This window comes from Eurypyga helias, unplaced genomic scaffold (assembly GCF_000690775.1).
Source record: "Eurypyga helias isolate BGI_N326 unplaced genomic scaffold, ASM69077v1 Scaffold44264, whole genome shotgun sequence".
Classification (NCBI taxonomy): Eukaryota; Metazoa; Chordata; class Aves; order Eurypygiformes; family Eurypygidae; genus Eurypyga; species Eurypyga helias.
In genome coordinates, this window is record NW_010247741.1 from 1 (window position 1) to 20,949 (window position 20,949).

The window sequence follows — 20,949 nt, forward strand, 5'->3', positions numbered from 1 at the left end:
GATTTGATGGGAAACTGAGTGGAGGTGCATGCTGGCTTAATATTTTTTTCATTTGTTTATAAACAAATGTATATTTGTACATGTGCATATGTACAAATATATATGTATAAATGTATATTTGTTTATAAACAAATGAAAAATACCTAGTATTTTGGAATGGCATTTGCAGAAACTCCAGTGCAAAACTTTATTTCTGCCTGTCAGTCTGGAAATGACGCTTTCCCTGAACAGAGTTCAGGGATGTTCAAAATGTTTGGACTTCTCATCAATTGTTACCTCCTTCCTGTTTTCCAGCAGTGTATGCTGGCAGAGAACCAGCGCTCTCGCGAGATGCCATAAACTTCAGTACCTCTTAGAAACGAGGCCTCTGGGAGCAGAGCTCTGCCCCCTTCTCACACAGTGCTGCAATGTTCAAAGCCCCTGTTTGTGTGTCCTCAAACCTTGATGAATCAAGATGCTGGGAATAGCTTTGCAATCCTGGGATGTCGGTAACCCCCTAGGAAGTTGGTAACTTCTGTAACTTGGCTCTCTTTCTCATCCCTACCTGGCGTGAGCATTTATTTAAGATGTCTCGTAAGCTGTGGGATACTTCCAAGAACATGTGTTGCAGGGAGGGAGTTGATGAAATTCCTGCATGTTTCTTTGTATTTTAGATATAACCCAGTGCCGTTGTGAATCTAGGCTGGTGCTATTGGGAAGTGGGTTGATGATTACAGTCAATGGACTTGGTGTCCTGCTAATTTAAAGGAATTTTTGTAACCTTTCGGGAAGCTTCAGTGATTCCACTGTGTGTCACACACCTTTGAAACTTGGAAACCATAATTCTGGGGGGAGAGGGGAGTGGTGTCACGGTTTTGCTGTGTCCCTTGAAACTTGCCCAGCTTTAATTGGACCTGAAACACTGAAAAACCCTTCTCCATGCTTTAGTTCACTCAGAAAGCATCAGTGTGCCCAAGTAATACCCAAAGAGCCACGCTGCAGCCTGGGGCTGGGCCACACAGCCGCATGCAAACACTGCTGATTACACGCAAACAGCCCACTTGGGAAGCGTGAGCTGGAAGGAGAGCAGGGTCAGGCTGCTCCCAAACCCACTACGGAACCCTCACAACAGAGCCACACTCTGGAGTGCTAATAAGCCGTTCAGGCAAGGAGCTATTCCCATCCGTCTGCGCCTTCGGGCTGCGAAGCGTAGCCAGGAGTGGGCTGCTTTGGCAGCAGTTGGCACCCAGCTCTGTTCACCCCCGGTGTGTCCGTGGCTTGTTCTGCCAAAAGCGGTAAATGGTTCCGTACTGCCGTGGGTACGCCAGCGCTGCAGCGTCAGGGCGTGTGAGCTTGGCTGCTGGTTGGTGAGGTCGGGGTTTTTGCAGCATCAGACCGTCCCTTTCCTTTGCCCGGGTTAGCTCACATGCATGGGAGGCAGTTGGAGAAACCCGTTATGGAGTGTGTGAAAGCAGAGGGTACTGAGAACTTAGGAACAGATTGCTGTAGTGGAAAGATGCATTGTCCCAAGCTTTTGGGGTGTATGTGTTAGGCTGGGCCCTGGTTTGCAGAGGTGCTGAGCTCTATTGGAGATGCCAAGGAAAGGGAGCTGATCCAGCAAGGAGCAGAGGTGTTTGACTTCCTCAGTTTTTCAGGCGCCATCATCACCCAACCCTTGCCTGGGCCACCTCCAGCAACCTTTAAAGCCATCAGCACTGTCTAGTAGCCCACTCCAAAGCTGTAGGCTCTGGGATGCTCTGTTCCCTCAAGGCTACCTTGCAAAGGACAGTTCAGGTGGTCTTCCAGGGGAGCTGGGGGTGCCCAGAAATGCTTGGTCAGGGTGAGGGTGGAGGGTCTTGGTCTTCTGGCTGCCTGACCCAGATCTTTATTTCCCCAGCACATAAAAAGGTGTTTTTCCATCACAGTGAAGGTGACATTTTAAAATACTTGTGACTCTCTTGGATGCTGTGATGACAGCTGATCTGAGGAGGTGGGGGCAAAAGGGGAGGTGACTAATCTGCAGTCTCTTCCCTGTGTGAAGAGGACAAGCCAGGGACAGCTGACTGAGCATGGCTACTGGCTGCTCCTCTCCGTTTGCGTGCCCGGTGGAGGTGCAGAGGGAAACCATTGGCAGTTGCGTAGCTGTGCATCTCTGGGGGGGGCGGGGGGGGAGGCCAAGTCAGGGTTCTGTAGGTGACTGATGCCGTGGTATTTCCAAGCCCTTGAGAGCGCTACTGCAATGTAAATGATGGCTTGTTTCTTGTTGGCTGGCTGATTTTTGTATGTAGCTCAAACCTCATCAGTGCAGGTGGCACTTGACTGAAGGGAACGGGACAGCGAGCTGGTGCCTGGTCCAAACGGGCTCCTGGTGCAACAGCCATGTGTGGGTACAGTTCAGTAAGCTCGGTTTGCTGCAGTCAGTTGGTAGAAAGATGCTGTGCATGGCTCCCAAGCAGTTCCAGGTACCTCCTGTGACATAAAAATGTGTAGGGGCGTTGTTCTCTCTGCTCCTGAGTTTTGGTAGCTGCTGTGGCAGCAGTAGCTTTCCCCCACAGCTCTCATCCATTGCCTAGAGACGTACGTGTTAAACTGCTGCGAATATTTCTGGTGCTCAAATGGGCCCTTGCAGTTTAGCAAGAAACCCCTCTCCTGGCCTGCAGATGAGCCAGGGCATTTGTCTATGTGCCAGAGTGTGAAATGTGCCCTGAATCTGTCGCTTCAGCTGATCCCAGCCGACCCCAGGTGTTGGACAGACTTAAAGGGAAAGCAAGTTGTAACCTCGTAAGGTGAACGGTTAAAACATCGGTTACAAAATGGAAAAATATTGCAGGAAGGAAAAATAAAGAAACGCAGAAGAGCCAACAGTTAATACTCGTGAGGCACGGGACAGTGGTTTCTCTGAAGCTTATTTTAAGAATAAATCTCCTCAAGAACAAAGTCTTCTTGAAAAGCTGCTGCTTAGACCCCTGTTAACCTTTTTTTCTGAAGAAGTAAATTGAATTGCAGTTATAAAACTGGCAGAACTCATGCCAGAGGGTTTTTGGCTTCGCTCAGCACTTCATCTCGGGGTTTACTGGCATTTACAAGGCACTGCCTATGATGCATTTGCACATGTGATTGGGTTCAAGGGTCACTTACACTGCAGCAAATTTTTCCACACTGGTATGAATCTGTAAAGTTTTCTTTTGCTTCTTAAATCCTGCCCAAAATCCATTTACTTGAACTTTGCCCAGCCACTTCTTGCTGTTTGTCCCACAGTGAGTGGGACACCGAAAAGCAGAACGTGGGAATGTGCGCTCCGGGGGTCAAGGGCAGGCCTGGATGACCATGCTGTGGTGGAATAGGGTGGGTGGGTTGGCTGGTTTTCCATGCCCCAGCATATCTCAGGAGGGATCTTTGTATTTTTCTTTTGTGATGTTTGGGAAGCTGATGTGGATTTAAAGGGAAAAAAATCTGGATTTCTCCCTCTTTCAGCCAGGCAGATACGTGGCGTCAGCTAGGGGAGGGTGTGTTGGGATTGTTCTGCAGGGTCACTGTGAACTGCCAGAGGAGAGGAAATTCTAAGCAATACAAATATCCTGTTTTCAGCACAGTTTCCTCGCTTGTGGGTTGTTGTTTTTATTTGAATGGCTATTGAAAATTCTGCAAGAAAATTTCTGGTGTGTGCAACGTCTGTACCCATTAGTCCGGGTAGGGGAGATGCAAGGAGAAACGTACAGCGCCTTCAGCACTCCAGACTTCACACCAGTAAACAGAGGGAATTTTTAGAAATGTCTTTGTAATACAACTAATTCCTTTTTAAAACCAGGCTAGAATATTTGGTCTTGCTGCAGTAAAGCTAAAATATTTGGTCCTGCTGCAGCAAGCTCTGTTCCTCATACTGTTGGTGCTATATCTGTAAAATAGCTAAAACCAGTGTCTCTTACAAGTTTCCAGGGTGCCTTCTGGGCCAGCAGTGTGCCCTGATGCTGACAGGTAGTGCAGTGGGGTGTTGTATCTTCATCCTTCAGTAGGCGGTCTCGTGCTTTTTCCGTCAGAGGCTAACAGGAAAAGCCTGGTTGGTAGCCTCCCCCCAGTCTCTAGTGAAGCAGCTGTGGGGAAAAGATAGCACCGTGGATTTTCTGGGCCTCTCTCTCATGTGGAATCACGGTTGTGTCACTGTTCAAAAATATCACCGGTTTGATGCCTGCCAACTAGGTGGTACTACAGGGACAGCAAGCAGTATTTAGCAGTCACAGAAGACACATCAGAGGTGAAACCGCTCAGCATTCTCTACCGTTGCATAACAGTCTTTCTTCTCGTTTTGGTGGTTTCTTAATTCCGTGGGTGTTCGTAGGTGGAAATCTGCCTATGTGCCGTATCTGTTGTGCAACAGATGTCTTCCTCCGAGACATCCTCCGTGATGCTTTCTCTTTCTTTTCCAGATTGTCCTCAGCCACCACAGCCAGAGAATGGAGGCTATAAATGCCACCCCAGCCCCTGCAACAATCCTCTGACTTCAGGCAGCGTCATAGAGTATCTGTGCGTTGAAGGCTACATGCTGAAAGGAGATTATAAATACTTGACCTGCAAGAATGGAGAGTGGAACCCAGCCATGGAAGTCAGCTGCAGGCTCAGCCCGGGTGAGTGCTCCCCGACTCCAGCGGGGCAGTCAGAATTGCCCTTGCATTGGCTTTTCAGATTATCCTTAAAACACTGAGTCAGTGTGCTGCTGAGGAAGCCCGTACAGCTGTTGAAGTCCATACAGCTTTGTCTCATTGCTCCTGCAGTTGCACAAAGGCAGCTCACAATCACAGCTCTTCATTAAAAACGTCTCTTCTGCCTCAGCCCACCCGATGCAAGCTCAGAGTCCCTCACGCGAGGAGACAACCTGTGGAAAGGAGTATAAAGGAGGAAGCTTGTTACTTATGTGGAGCCTCTTGTTTTGACAGCCCTCATTCCAGAAATGAGGGAGGCCCCAACTGAAGAGTTTTCCATGCTGTCTGGCTTTGCTCCTGGTGGGTTTGACAGTATGTCTCCCTCAGTGGCGCCGTCCGTCTGTTCCCACGTGGGCGTCTGTCTGTAGAGTCCGTCTTCGCAAACAGGTTAAGTCGCCGTCGGCCTCCCGTGGCAAACAGCTCCGTGGTGCTGCTTGTCACTGCGCTGGCAGGAAAGGGCATTGCTGACAAATCACTTCTGCTTCTCTCCAACTGGAAGTGGACAGCTTTTGTTTTGTGGGTCTCTCCCAGCTAAACAGGAATTGGCTCCGTCAAAGCAGGAAAGTAAAAAAGGTTTGCAGGAAAATGTTCCTTGTACAGCTCTTAGTTTGCCCACGGCTCCTGTGGCTTTAAAAGCGTGCATACTCCTCCCCTCTTCGGATTTGTCTTGTCAGTAGTCTTACTGCTCCGTCATCCTGAGTCAGCAACATGTATGCTCTGGAATTAAGTCTCGTAATCCGTAAGGCAAAATGTGTTAGCTTAATTGGAGGAAACAGGACAACGCCTTCTTCAAGCTCTTTATGGAGCTTACTGCATAGCTGGGATGTTTGAAACAACCTGTCCTGTCCCAAACACACTGTCTTCTCAGTGTCTGTCAGCACCTCTCCAATAGCCCCTTCCTACAGTGTTTGAGGAAGGGAACTGGGAGTTTACCTGGCAGCAACTTTATCCTGAAGAGGCTTTTCAAATTCAGCTTCCTTTCCACAGCGCTCCCCCGCCCCCCTTCCCCTTGCTGTGCCCGGGCTGGGGAACAAGCTGTGCTATTGCAGGTTCTGTTCTCTGGGTGGCATTCCAGCACCGTGGCACTTGGTTTACACCAGAGCTATTGTGTTGTGATGAGCAGAAATCCCTCAGATTCCTTTAGCATCCTGAAGGATCAGTGGCCTGACCAAAAATATGGGACCAGTTAAGAAGCCGTTGCTTTCCCAGCACGGGCTTTGAAACAGCTGCTTAGGGTCAGAGCCAGCTGAGGGTTAACTACCAGGTCTCCCTCACGGGGCTAAAAGGAGGAGGAGATGGGAGACTGCAGAGAGGAAGGCAGTAGGTCTTAAACGGATTGGTAATGGGTACGATCCCATCTGCTCCATACAGAATAACTGGAATGTCCCTAGCAGTTATCAGGCGGTTTGTAACTCTGAGCCTGTCAACCCCACGGCCTTTTGAAGGTTCACTGTATGAGTTAGTGAGCATCTCGTTGGAACTGGAGATGGTGAATGTGCTGGAGTGTACCCTGGGTAGTGAGCAGTTTTACAGCGTCATGTGCTGATGCTGAAAATGGGGCACCCCTCTTTGCCTACCCTCCTGCTTGTCAGCGCGCTGAGTAACGTTGGAAACGGCAATCCTTACTCAACCCTATTTTCTCTAGGGGAAAAATGTACCAGACATCGCTTCTCCCTGGGGAGAGGCCAAGCTACTTCTGAAAAAAAATCAGGAAAACAAGTTCAGAACAACTGAACCAATAGGTTTGACCCCAAGAAAAGATGCGAAAAAAATGCAAACTGGCTTTCCAGCTTGCATACCTGTTTCGGGCATGGATGTAAGGCTGGAGAGGTAAAAAAACAGTGGTCCTCCAGCTTTTTTTCTTCTGTTTGCATGCTTCTCTTCCCCCCAAACCCCTACCTGCATGTGTGTCCTGCATCCCCCTGCAGTTAGAGACCTGTGCTCCCAAAGAATATGTTGAATGTAGTGAAGAGGAATTGCGCACACGGGAATGTCCTGAATGCGAAATGCACAACAGTATTTGCCGATCGGGAAGGGAGGTTTTCCAGATATTCACCAAATACATAAATTGGGGACAGAGGTGACACCTATACAGACAGTTGTTTGCTGTAGGGAGGTGAAGGACTAGCATGATGTTCTAGCCATGACACGCAGTGCTCGGCAATACCAGCTCCAGGCCATTCTCTCTCCACTCCCAATTTATTCCTGTCTTCCAAGGGACCTTTAAAAGCCAAATTGGTTCTCGAACAGCCACACGGCACAGCTGAGGGGAGGGTAAAAAGGAGTAATGTGAACAGGGCACATGTATCTAACACTGAAAACTCGGCATCCCGAAGCAACATTTGCCTTCCTTCTGCTCCCTGGCATATGTTTGCATGAGAGACAAACTGAATACTTGCTGTGCCTTAAATGTACCCAGACAGGTGACTTCCACCCTTCCTCTGAGAGGCTGTTCCATTAGCCATGAAAACCTGTTATTTGGAACTTTTCCTATTGTTTGGCCTAAAACATCCTGCTTACTGTGCCGGACAATTGTTGGCCTTGCTGGTGACATCAGGATATGTTTTCAGCTTTTGCTCAGCCAGATCTATATATAACGTGATCCTTACCACCATCTATCAGTTCCCGTGGCCCGCTTGCACTGCTTTTCCATTTGCCTTGTGTTTTCCCAAAGGACCCTTGCGTACACCCGTTTTGTTTTAGGTCCCCTTTACAGCTGATGGAGGGCTGTCAGCTCCAGCTCTAACCTGCCCTCTATACAAGATAGCTGATGTGCCTTGACTGTATGGGAAACCTGGGCTCCTCCCATGCACACCCAAGTCCTGAGAGCAGGCAGTGTGGATGCTCTTCCTTCCCTATGACAGTGATTGAAGGGAGCGGATCACTTTACTTTCTTTCCTCTTGGTTTTGTAGAAAAGGACTCTCCTCCAACAATTGGAGTACCCACGCTGTCCATAGTGGCCTCCACAGCAAGCTCCGTCGCCCTGATTCTGCTCTTAGTTGTGCTGTTTGTTTTGCTGCAGCCAAAGCTGAAGTCGTTCCATCACAGCAGGTGAGTGTAGCTGGGGTGTGGAGGGAGTCGGAGGCATCCTCTGTCTCTGCAGTAGAAACCCATTGACGGACTTGGTTTAGGCAAATACTGGAGCAACTTACCTCCTCGCTGCTCTGCTTCTGTTTTCATCACCTCCGTGGCACTTCTGCCCCGGGGTCCAAGCAGCAGTCTGAAATGGCAGGCTGCGGTCCCCGTTCTGACGTGCCATCTGAGTGGTTTCCTTGCTCTTCCTTGGCCTTGAATGTGAAAATTGATAATCCCTGCTAGTCTGGATATAGATGAGTCTCCTGCCTCTTCGAGCCTTGGATAGCTGCCAAAGTATGTGCCCCTGTGCATGTGTGTATATATATATATAATCTCCCCCAGCCTGTTTTGGAGATCCTATGGATAGGAATTCTGGCAGTACTGCTGATAAGATACATGTGCAAATCTGCTATTGTTCCCTGCTGTCAGCAGCCTCCTGGCCTGGGTTTGTGGATTAGGGGAGAGATCCAACCGTGACACTGCTGCCAGCTGAGGTCAACCAAGTCACTGTGGACTCTCTCTTTGGAATCAGCTACCAGTACTCCTTAAATAAGAGCAGATACATCTGTCCAGCAACCCAGAGGTTGAGAGGCGGGGCCCTAGGGTCTGCCCTTTTCCGAGGAAGTCCACATCGCTGGAAAAGAAAGATTAAATCCTGGGGCTGTGACTCATGGGCATAGGTGGTTCACACTCTGCCAGGTTAAGAGCTGCCTGCCCCACCCTGCCAGAGGTTACCTATCTCCCAGCAGCGAAGGTGGCAGAACAGGCAGGGCTGGGTGTTGCAGAACATAGCAGGGCGATCAGCTGAAATCAGAGAGTGGTCAGAGCTCTTTTATCCGTGGGCTGTGACAGCAGAGGGCTCTGAGTCATGATCTGTGTCAGATGTAGCCGTGGAGGCAGGTGAGGTGGGAGGCATTGTAACCTTTTAGCAGCAAGAGCCAAAATCTACTGGGTGCTGTGAATTAGGGCCCCTGCTCCTGGTTATGGCAGTTCACAGGCTGCACGGCCCTGCTTGCTTCTCCTTGGTAAACCACCATTCATGTTTCCCTTCACCCCTCAATAAGTCAGTGGTGAGCACTAGACTTCTGCTGTGGGAGGTTACTGGAGTTCTCTGCTACATATATATATATAAAAATATAAATGCTCAACCTGATTTTTAATTTTTCCCCCCCTTCCCCCTCTTCTGTTTTATTTTTGAGGCGAGACCAAGGTGTGTCTGGAGATCAGGTCTCTATCATGGTGGATGGTGTCCAAGTGGCCTTGCCATCCTACGAAGAAGCGGTGTATGGCAGCACAGGGAACTGCATTCCACCCTCGGACTCCCGAGTGCAGATCGTGCTCTCGGAGGGAGCTGGGCAGAACGGAGACAGAGAGATGCAGCAGCAGGACCAAGGGGCTCACAATAGCTTTGAAAGAGAAGATGAAGCCCCCGGACATTCTGGACTGTGTGAAGCCAGTGGCTCTCAGCGCTCTGAAACTGTTCTTGTGCATCAGGCTGCTACTTCTTCCTGGGTAGCTGGCATGGCTAGCAGTAGACCTGTACACAAAGAGGTCCAAGATTCAGAAAGCAGTGACATACAGAGCCTTTTATCGCTCACTTCCTCCGAGGAATACACAGATGGTACGTGGCTTGTGCAAGGAGCACTGAATGAGACCCTTGTCAGAGCAGGTTCTACAGCTGACTGCCAGGATGAACATGGCAAGGAATGCCCCTGTGTACGGGAGGCGCTCGAGGAGCTTTGGAAAAGGTGTCCCAGTCTCCGTGGCACGTTTCACAGCTTAGATGTGCAAGCAGTGGTTGATACCTTCTCCTGAAGCTTGCGGCACACTCAGAGTGGGAGCTTAGGGCAGTCTTGCCCTAAACTTGGGGTTCTGCCGCTCGCTTTCCTCTCCTTAGCACAGGGTTTACAGAGAAATGCCAGCCTCTGGCATCGTAGTGCAAATCTGGTAAAATAGCTGTGTTTTTGGAAAACAACTGGTGGGGGTAGCAGGATGATATGCTTGGAATATAAACCCTTTGTGATGTTTGGGCTTCATTTTCAGACTGTGTTAGTAAGCAGCTTACTGGCACAGTGCTGCAGCCCTGGCACGCGAGAAGAGTGAAAAGGGATGTGCTCGAACGTACCGTACCGGGCGGAGAGGCAAGCCAGTGAAACAGTCAGTGCACCTTGTGTTCTAGACTTCTGCCCTGAGGGAGTGGCTTTACAGTGCCAGGATCGATGTGGAGCCCGTGTCTTAGGCCAGAGGTGTAAGTGGTTTGTAGATAGCTCAGGGCAGAACTTCTCCTTTCCGTGGTGTCAAGCCCTACAGCCATAGTAATGCCGTCCAGAACCCTCGCAGTAAACACAGTTAAAGGGGATTTCCACTACAGGGCGGAAACTGCAACGCGTCCTGCGATGGGCATTAAACCAGGTGCGTAAACAGCAGAAATCCGGAAGTGGAGCTTAAGAAAAAACGCCCACAGTGTAGAAATTAGAGGATGTTGCCTCTGCGCTGTCACTTTTTGTCACTGCCTGGACACGTGTGTGGCCTCTAAGGCATGTTGTACAGCAGCATGTTGCCCCTTGCAGCAGGAGACCATAAAGCTTGTGCTTATGGCTTAAAGATGAGGAAGCTGCAGCTACCAGAGGAGGTTGTGTTTCTTCAAGTTGGATAAGGGTAGGTGTGATCCTTGTATTTCCAGCCATCCCTGTCACAGTAACAGTCTTGGACGTTTTGAGGAACTAAAAGATTGATGAGGTCATGGGAAAAGAGGAAACTGTTACTCTTAAGGCAAGTTATTACCTTCCCCTAAACAACACTGGTGAGGCTTTACTGGGAATACTGTCTCTTATTGTGGGGACCCCGAGTTCAAGAGGTGTGGAGAAACCGGACGGGCTCTGTTGGAGGCCTGCCAAGCTAGCCAGGGGCCTGTGGGGAGCTGGGCTGCTTTAGTCTGGTGAAGCAGCAGCTGCAGGCCAAGCCAACAATTGACTGTCACCGCTTTGCAGGGGCTTGAAAAATACTATTGAGCCAAACTCTTCTCAGCCAGATGACATAAGGTGGGGCAACGGCCAGAAGCTGTACCTTGGCAGGTTCAGACTGGGCGTTAGAAATGTATTTTGCGCTAGGAGGGTAGCGCAGGACCAGATGAACACCCAGAGAGGTGATGGGGTCTCTGTCCGTGGAGGTTTTCAGAGCTGGAGCTGGCAGCGGTCCCGCTCGCAGGGGCAGGTCAGAGCAGAGCCCTGCAGGGGTCCTTTCTGCCATTGTGATGGCAGGAAGACTGCTGCATTACCATGTTACGGAAGCGGGAGCCTCTCTTGCTTTCGGCAGTAGTTTTTGTGGTGCGTGTTGAACTGCAAAAGTTTGACTACTCTTTCTTTTGTTCTCTCCCCACCATTCAGATATTCCCTTATTGAAGGAAGCATGAGGCCTGCTGTGTTCACCTAGCCTTCTCCCTCTTGGATTTCTTCTTCCTCCCTTCCCCTGCCTTCAAGACAGAAGCACTCTGTGCAGCCTTCCCCGTCCTCGCGAGCTGTGCCCTGGATACCTCCAAGCAGAGACGCCCTCAGCTGAAGATCCAAAGGATGTCACCAGGTTGCCTCCTGGATGCACCAGTGGGGTTGGTGCAGCGCTGGCTTCCCCATTCCATCTGCATCAGGGGCTCAAGGAACAGAGTGGGTTTGAGCTCTCTTCTCCTCTTCCCCAGCCAGATGTTTGACAGCAGTCTCTGAAGAGCTGCTGTTTTCTCGTGCCTTTCTCCTCCTCACACCGGCTTCTTGCAGCTTATCGGCCTCTCTAGCCCTTCTGCTGCCCGGAGAGCAGGGGCTGAAACCCCTTGCGCACTGGGTGCAGACACCGTTTATATATAGGTATATATGTTATATAGGCTCTTCTTCCAGCATCCCCTTGGTGATAGGGCGGGACAAAGCGCCTCACTGGGACTGAAGCTGGGCTTGGCGGGATCCCAGTTAAGGGGCAGCTCGTGATGTCTAGAAGCGCCTCACGTGAGATGGGCTGCGTGACAACTTCGCTGTGCAATAACCTTCTGCTGAGCATTGCTAGAGCGCCGAAGGCTGACAAGTCCAACATGTAGGAATGCCCTCTGCCCCCTTCGCAGAAACCAGCTCTGCACAAGTCGGTTCCCAAAAGTCATTTTTGTCCCCTCCTCCTTTCTCTGCCTGTGCAGCTCACTCAGTGATGCCGTGTTTCCAGAAGCTGGGGCTGTACTGCCCATAAAACAACCCTTTCGGCTTTGGTCTGGTGCCAGAGCAGCTCCTGCTGTCAGGCTGTGGAAGAGCCTTGGAGAACGGCCGGTGGTTAGCAGGGTCCAGAAAGCTCGGAGGGTGTGACTGAGTTAGCCAGCCCTGTGTTAATGCTGAGTTAGCCCCAGTCACCGAGGCACAGGGACTGAACCAAACTGGTGGCCCCGCTCTTCTGAGTAAGCTGCGTGTCTCAAAGCTTTTCCAGCTCAGGTGGTTCTGCACTAAAGCTTGGGTTCCTTTTGGTCGCATCTTCAGGCAGAGGTAACCCTTTTCAGATGTAACCTGGAAAGGGTTCGAGTGTTTGAAAATGTCAAGTTAAAATGAATGCCTGTAGGTAGGGAATCCCTGGTGCCACCGGTGCAATCCCAAATCACCCTTCCTGCCACGCTAGGTACCTTGGTATTTGAATCCTGGGTGGCTCCCATCTCGGAGGCTAGTGTGTCTCCCTAGCTTCGTACAGCAAGAGCCTGCTGGTTTATCCGAACGGGCTTCCGTGGGCCCACGGAGATGGGCTTCTTCCTTGTGGCGGGGGGAGGGGCAAGCAGCATTCAGAAAGTCTCTCCAAAATACAACTCAGCTGCCTGTTGCTGTGAGGGAAGGTGGGCTTACGTTGACGGCGGTGCCAGGAGGACACCAGAGCTTATTCCTGAACTGAACTTTCGAAGATTGTTTCAAATTCTGGTAGCAGGGAAAAGAAAATCCAGAAATATGTATACCTCTGCCTCCCCCCCCGCCCCTTCCCCAGTTACCTGGTCGGAATATCCTGGTTGCTGTTAGCAGGACTCTCTTTGCAGGAAGCCACATTCACAGGGGGTGGGTGATCCAGTCACACAAGCACTGTAGTGGTTGTAAGGCTCTTCGCCGGACAGGCCTGGACACTCTGTTCCCCAGGATTGGTTTCAGCGGGAAGAGTTGGCTTCTTGGATGCATATACCTTGTCGTAACTGTCTTGAAGCAACTGGGGGGAGTGTTTGCCCTGTGAGAAGCTGCTAAATTTTCGTTTGAGTTGAAGGATCAAAATATCATGGCCTTACACATCGTGTGGTAATGTACAGGTAGATAGGGAATGCTGTCTTTGCTGCTTCGCTGTTGGATTTTGATCCTCACAATCCCCATCCTTGTTGTTGCAGGAACGTACTGTCCAAGTAAAAGTGACACGACGCCTTTATATATAAAATGACTCTGGCTTAGCTCCGGTTCCTGGAAATAGGGATTGGCCGTAGTATCCAGCCATGCACCCACTGCTCCTGTTCCTGAGTAGCTGTTAAGTCCCAGGAAACCTGGGGACAGCGCGTTCCTGTGGAGGAAGAATCCTATTTTCCCTATCCTTCTTTTAGAGGGACGTCTTTAATTTAAAAATACAGTATGTTACACTTCCTTCCCTATTGCTCACGTTACCTGGCATTAACACAAGGATTTGATAAATCTGGTTTGGGTATTTTTTTTGTTTAGTCGAGATGATGGAAATCCCAGGTGACGTCACAGTGAGCTGCGCTGTCTCGGTGTCAAGCGTGGCAGAGGGCAAATGGTGTTTACACATCTGCTGTTGGAATTTCAGAAAGTGAGCGTGGGACTGTTTGTATTTAGTTTTTAACTCTTCCCTTGGGAAACAGTCGAAGCTTCAGCAAATTCTCATTCACTGGTCTCCCCAGGGCAGGTGGAGGGATTGAGCGAGCGTAGCGGTAAGGCTGAGTGGGCATGGAGGGAAGAACAGGCCGCTTTTCCTGCTCCCTAACCAGCTCGGAGCAGGAGGGAGACGCTCTTTACACCTTTCAAGTCCTGTCTGTTTAAACTAACCCTCAGCAACGAGGTGTGGAAGTCAGGTACGGGCTCCCTTCCCACAAGGAGAAACTGTGTGAGCACCAGGCTGGTGGGAGACTGCCGTAATGACGCTGGGAGCTGATCCCGAGGACCAACCTCGTCCTGGATGAGCGCTCTCCCGCCAGCAGAAAGCAGCTGCCAGCTGGGGAGAGCAGACCCACTTTGGGTGGGGAAGAGAAGGAAGCAAGCTGCACAGAAGAGGGAGCCCTTTAATGTTCTTTCCTTTATAGAAATGGTGGGAAACGGCTTTACTAAGGGCGGGGGAGTGGGAATTGCAGAGGTGGAGGGAAGTGTGGAAGTGTGGGTCTTGCAATCAGACACAAACAGGCAGCTTCTGTTGGCTTGCCGAGGGGGTAGCCAGCAGCTCCCAGGCCGGTCTCTGCTGTGCTGGCTGGTAACCCCAGCTGATGCTTCCTGCAGCAGCGCTTCATAGAATCATAGAATGGTTTGGGTTGGAAGGGACCTTAAAGCCCATCTAGTTCCACCCCCCCTGCCATGGGCAGGGACACCTTCCACTAGACCAGGTTGCTCAAAGCCTCATCCAGCCTGGCCTTGAAGACATCCAGGGATGGGGCATCCACAGCTTCTCTGGGCAACCTGTGCCAGTGCCTCACCACCCTCTCCGTGAAGAATTTCTTCCCGATATCTAATCTAAACCTCCCTGATTTCAATTTGTACCCATTACCCCTTGTCCTATCACTACAGGCCCTTGTAAAAAGTCCTCTCCCAGTACCCTTGTAGGCCCCTTCAGATACTGGAAAGCTGCAATGAGGTTTCTTCGGAGCCTTCTCTTCTCCAGGCTGAACAAGCCCAATTCTTGCAGCCTTTCGTCATAGTAGAGGTGCTCCAGCCCTCTGATCATCTTCGTGGCCTCCTCTGGACTCGCTCCAAGTGGTCAATATCCTTCTGATGTTGAGGGCTCCACAGCTGGACGCAGCACTCCAGGTGGGGTCTCACCAGGGTGCTTGTGGGAACAGGCCCCCCCAGACCCGTGTGATCCAGCACATGGAAACCAGTTTGGGTGCATCGCATTCCTCTTGCCCACATCCTCAGCTTTAAAGCTTATTTTCGTATAAAATGGGGTGGAATGGCCGAGAGATGCCTGCTTGCCCCATATTTTCCAAGGGGAAGCAAGGCCTCACTTCACTGATTATCAAGGGATTGTTAGTCCTCTCTGTTTTCATTCTGTAGAGGCTGATGGATTGGGAAGTCCTTTGGGCAGAGACTTTGGAACATCTAAACTGCGCAGTCCTGTCTTTACTCATGGGAGCAAGGGCTGAGGCTTAAAGATCCTCAGTCTCGGGAGCCTCCCTTACCTCTGAGCACGGCGTGTGTCCCCTTCGGCAGTTGCCATCGGTGGATGCAGCCTGGATATCAGCGTGGTGGATGGGGGAGTGCAGAGGGGCACTGGCAAGATCTAACACATTGGATGGGGTTTTTCCTTTTCTTTCGGTGGTGGTTTCTTTTTTAGTTGCCCACTCGTGGGTTTGCGCGCTCTGGTTTTAAATACCTTGCATCTATCTCCCCGTCGTTAACTGCAGGAGAGGTAAAAAACGAAGTCGGGAGGAGGGACGTGCTGCAGTGTGTGAGCCTGTGTTGCTGCCGAGATTAAACTTCATGAGTTTGGGAAGGAGAAGGGATTAATGCATCTTTATCCTTATTTTTTATGGCTTGTAGAAGTTGTTGACTCAGCAAGCATGCCGTTTGTTGTTCACCCCACGGACATCTCCCCTGAGCTTTCTCCTTAGCCTTTCAGCTCCGGTGCGGTGACTCTTTTAATGCATCTGCAGTGTTTATTTGGCCTTTCAGCCTGCAGAGAAGTTGGGTGCGTAAAGGCAAAATCTCTTCTCCTTGTTTTGGGGGAAAACATCCCAAGATGCTCCCAGAGGAGCAGGATGACTTGAGTCAATGCTGAGGAGTGAGGCTGAGAGAGCAACAGGCTCAGCTGTTGGACATAATCTGGGATGGTGGAGTCATTTGCAGCACGGAAAAGGGAACACAGGGCAGGGGTGAGGAGGAGCTGTGATGGAAAGCAGAGGTATGCTGCAGGCTCGTGGGCTCATGCACTCGTGGCCGGGCTGCCAGGAAGCTTGTGCTTTGGTTTCAGTGATTTAGCAGACACTAGCTGGCTTGCTGTATCAAAAAAAAAACCAAAACACCAAAAAACCCAATAACAAAAAAAACATACAACTGGTTGGACACACTGAGATTTCCTTTTTAGGACATCTTTGCAGAACCTGGGTTTGCTGTTCTGATAGCAGATGTTTAAAAACAAACAAAAAACCAAATCTGCCTTATTACTCTGTCCAGATAACTTATTAAATCAATTTCACTTTCTGGTTTCTGTACATAAATGCAATAAATCCCATCCGTATTGCACGTCCTGCCTCACCCCCTCTTCACCCTCCAGTCCTTACCAGGGAACTGCAGATGGAACTTGCTCTCTCTTTGCAGAACTTGGTTAGAAGACATGTATTCCCTATAATATGCTTTGAAAGCGCAGAGGTTTCCTAGAGCAGGCTTTATTTTAAGGTGTATTTTTATACAGGAAATAAGCCCTCTTCCCAGCCTCCATCCCCTCCTCCTGCCCTTCCACACCAGGGCAGAGCACGCCACTTCCCGCATTTCGGGGCCCGGTGTTCAGCGCCGCTTGCGAACACGACCCCCTGTGCGGCTACGTGCAGCCAGCGGCACGGGGTGGACTGATGCTCTGCATATGCTGCGCTTTGGCCTCTGCCCTGGGGTAAGCGAGGCTGGAGACAACGGGGCTGTGCTGGGTAACGTCTTGGTTCTGACTCTCAAATGTGCTCCCTTCCAAAGGAGAACAAAGTGAGGTTTGTGCGTGAAGCAGATGTGGGGTGGCACGGTGGGTAGGCTGCTGGTAGCTGCTGATGCAGACGCAAAGGGAGCTTGATTGCCTTCGTGCATTAATCTTTTCTTCTTTCCTCTGTGTGTTTTCTTTGGATCCGAATTGCACCACTATGGGATTATTTGCAGAATGGTACTCCATATGTATGTGGGATTTAAAAACAAACCCTTAATCGATGCTGTGCAGGATGTCACCCCGTGGGTTTTATTTTGCTTTATTTTATATATATTTTCTGGTATCCTGTACATTGCAGTGGGTGTGAAGATAGTATTTTAATATTTGTACAAAGTTTAATTTAATTGTTCTATGTATATAACTGCATTTCTAAATTAAAAAAAAAAAAACCACCAAGTTCTTTTGAAGTGAATCTCTAACCTCTTGTGTATTTTCTTTAAACTGCCGGGGCCTTCCCGGGCTGGAGAGCTCGCAGATCGTTAGCGAGTGCGTTGCAGTGGGTGCAGTCAGTGCCCCCCATCTGAAACCCAGCGTTGCCGCACGAGGCCGTGCAAGGTACGTGCATTTACTCTGCCGGCGCAGCGACGAGCTGAGGTGGTGGGGAGGGACCTCTGTCCCTTCCCCTGCTCCCCCCGAGGAAACAGCCCGTGCTGTCCGTGCTGCTTGCTCCCAAGCAGCAGTGACCGGCCATGATGGAGAGGGAGCGGGAAGCACACGGCGGTTACTCGGCTCTGGTCCAGCCGTGGCTGGAAGCGTGTGCCCACTGGCTCTGCGCAAGGAGAGAAGGCAGTACCGTAGAAGATGCCTTTTGGGGAGTGTTGTCTGGTTTTCTTGCCGTCCCCTGCTTGCCGGGCTTGGAACCCGTGTTGAGGACTCTGGCACCGGTGGCTGATGGCTGCTGCCGTGTCCCATTCCGTTGGTGGGGCCCTTGGGAACAGTGAGCTGGGGAGGCTGGCCGAGTGTTAATGGTGGGAGAGGGGAGGGAAAGAAGGGTTTAAAGAGGGTGTTTGGCATGAGAGGACTTCAGAGGGGAAGAAGGGGTGAATGTAATAAATGGCTAATTAATCTTGGAGACTAAATGAGAACGGTGTATATAGGAAGAGGATGTTATTTTAGAGGGGAGAGGATTCTCGTTGGCAAAATACAAATCCAAAGGGGGTAGCAGGACAGCATAGGAGGCACTGGAGAGATCTCCCAAATGCGTGGGTGTAGGCAGTGCAGGTCTGAGCATGGAGGTGAAGCTGGGTGCAGGCTCTGCTCTCGCCTCTTTGGGTTGTCCGGGAGGATGGCAGAAGCGGAAACGGCGGCAGAAGGGACACCTGACGTTCTGTCAGTGCGATGTATCATCCTTTTCTGCCACCACCGTTGTTTGTGTTGTTTCAAAGGCCTATGGTAACACCCTTTGAGGCAAGAGGACTAATGACCATTTCTGTCCTTTAAAGAAACTTATCCATAGCGTAATAGGGAAGGGGAGAGCAGATCCTTTTTGCCAACTTGTTTGAAGTCCTTAACGTTACGTGATTTTTTTTGTATATGACTTCTTTTTCTCTGGAGAAACAAGCAGCTTAAAGAGAAGGGAAGGGGTGACAGCTCCCTTTCTCCCATTTCCGTTTATTCCTTAAACTATTCCCGCACAGCAAGCTGATCTTCCCGTGTTCTTGCCGCTGCGAAGCTGGAGCTCTGTGGCCCATGCCTGCACTCCTGTATCAGGCAGCTGGCACATGGGAGTCGGTGGCCTCCAGAAATTGCTTTTAAATTATTACTATTTTTCACGGGCCTGTGGTCTCCTGCCACAACAATTCTGGCAGCCAGGAATGTGTCTCGTTCTGCAGCTCTTATCTGTTAGACACACTGGAAATAATTTGTCACCTCTGGTCTGTGCCTGTGGTGAGAAGTGACTGCGGGAGCCAAGCTGGGGGGAAGCCAGCCTGAGGTGGGTGCTCTGGGAAATCCTCCTTGACAGTTGGCACTGGGGCAAAAGGGCAGGAAGGCCAGGGCACACCGGAGCACCTCCGCTTCCAGAAAAGCAGCCTCGCCACAAAGACATCGATCCCACCGCAAAGCCCCTTTGAGAAACTTGCTTGGGAAAGGGATAGATGGGCTGCTGCCCTGACCAGGCGTCCTGCCAGACAGCACGCTACCCTGCCCGGCTCCCAAACAGGATGTTCTGTACGTGTGGATTTTCCAGGAACACAAAGCTACGGACACACTAGTCCCATTACAATCATGTGCTTTAACTCTTTAACAGGACATGGTGCGTCTGGAGCCTTTCCTCACCCGCCCCGCAACACCACCCTCAGAAAGCCTTGCGGTGGGATCGCGTTATCAACCTGTCCCTTGACAGCCTGTAGCTTTGCCCCTGCGGGAAACCTCCCCTGCACGAACGGCCTCTGACCTGTTCCTAGGGGTGTCATGAAACGCAGGATCCCCCCTGCTGAGAGCAGAAGGATGCCAGCAGGCCGTGGGCCAACGACGCCCGTGCTTCGCAAAACGTGTGTTGGCACGCTCCTCGCTCTCCGGGGCTGGGGGGAGGCCCTTGCAAGTGCTGTCCCTGGAGAAGAGGGCAGGGTCTGGCTGGGATACGCTGCCAGCTCTCATCCCTCATCGGCTGTGGTGCTTGGCAAAACTGCGATGGTCTCTTTTGGCACCCAGCTGGCATGAAGGGGAAGGAATAGACAAACACAGATAATGGACCTCTTCCACGTTGCAGGGGGAGGGTGTTTCCCAGCAAGTTCCAGCTTGGAGAGCTGGCAGTGGTGGTGCATGTCTCTCCTTACAGGTCAAAAACAGCTGGGAATGCCTCTGGCAAGGATGGGGTGGAGCTGGACAGAGCTGCTAGCTACAGCTGGCACACAGCTGGAGTATCTCCCCCCTTTCCTGGGGAGGAAAAATGAGGCTGCGAAGCCCTCTTGGACAAGCTTGATGGCAGCCAGAAGCCTGGCACCCAAGGGTGACAACGCTGGGTTTCTCACCTCGTGCTCCTGTCCCTGGGTACTGCAGGGCAGTAGGACAGCAGCGCTGGACAGCTTCCCTCCACCTCCACGAGCTGCCAGAGTGGGATGGCAGCAATGTCCCTGTTTCCAAAAGATTTATGACCCTGGCTTCAGCTCTGCAGACAAAGTTCTTACCATCCTACAGCTTGTGTCTCCCCTCATAAACGTAACCTGCCTCCAAATAATCACTTCCTCCAGGAAGCCTTAAAATAGTTGATTTGTTACCAAAACTGCTGAAGATTTCTGTTATGCTCCTCTGGTGCATTTTCAATGGCCTTACAAATAACTGAGTTTATCTTCGTGGCATCTCAGTGGGCGGGAAGGCCCAACTGACCCTGTTGACAGGGAAAAACAAGGCATAGAAAACTGAAGTGACCTTCTCCAGGTCATGCCAAGGGCTGTGTTGCAGACTGGGAAACAAACAGCCTCTTAACGATGCCTTCGGCATGTCTCCTACCAGACCTCTGCTTAAATGTGAGCTCCTGCTTGTGCATGGGGTGATCAGACAGCCCTTTGGGAATTCCCAAAGGGAATGACTGAAGTGGTAACTGGGAGATACTGATTCTCTGTAGTGCCGAAGGCAACACCTGCTGCGTAATCCCTCTCGGCGTGTTCCGTCTTGGGGCTGAGCTTGAGATAAAGCAGCCAGGGCTGTGGCCTGGGGAATCAGAGGGGGGCCTTGTGTTGGCTTAGACAGGTCAGTGGGGACTCCGGGAGAGTGACACAGGAAGGTGAGCATCCTTCTTTGCTGCACTGTGGCAACAAAATTAGGAATTTCAGAACAAGATGGTGCAAGTGAAGGGAGCATGGGAGGGATCTGGATGCAGAGGCGCATGGCGCCGGGGTACCTCTGAGGCGCTGGAATTAGGCTTGCTTGCTCCCTAGTGCAATAGGGAACAAAGTGTGTTGCTGTTTTGGTTGGTTTATGGGTTGTTGGGCTGGTCCTGGCCCCTGCGAGTTGAGAACCAAGGGTTAATGCCTCGTAGTTTCTCCCTGCAAGTGGCAGAAGCAATGAAGACAGATCCAGGGATGTTAAATGTCGCCTTTCTTTCTTCCCCCGTTTTCATTTGTACCAAAGCTGCCACCATCCTTTTATACAGGGGATCCTTCTGTCGGTTTTTGAGGATGCAGATCACTGCTGCATCTTTCCCGCAGGAGGAAAAAACCATCATCTTGCTACTGGCCCCAGCCGTGGTAGCAAGGGGGGAATATAAATGGGGCGAAGAGCAAGCAGCCTTTCCAGCCTCCCTCCAGCAGTGTCAGGGGTGACAGACGGCAACCCCAACGTGATCTTTTGGGGTGCGGGGCCTGC

The 20,949-nt window shown here is 50.9% G+C and overlaps 1 protein-coding gene across 1 annotated transcript; it reads left to right on the top strand.

The window, feature by feature from the left end:
* Nucleotides 1-4,403: 4,403 nt before the first annotated feature.
* On the top strand, nucleotides 4,404-11,710 carry KIAA0247 (KIAA0247 ortholog; the record flags this gene model as incomplete). Its single annotated transcript, XM_010150816.1, has 4 exons — nucleotides 4,404-4,601; nucleotides 7,590-7,728; nucleotides 8,952-9,373; nucleotides 11,139-11,710. Coding segments are annotated over 4 exons (785 nt in total), but the record flags the coding sequence as incomplete, so codon positions are not given.
* Nucleotides 11,711-20,949: the final 9,239 nt, after the last annotated feature.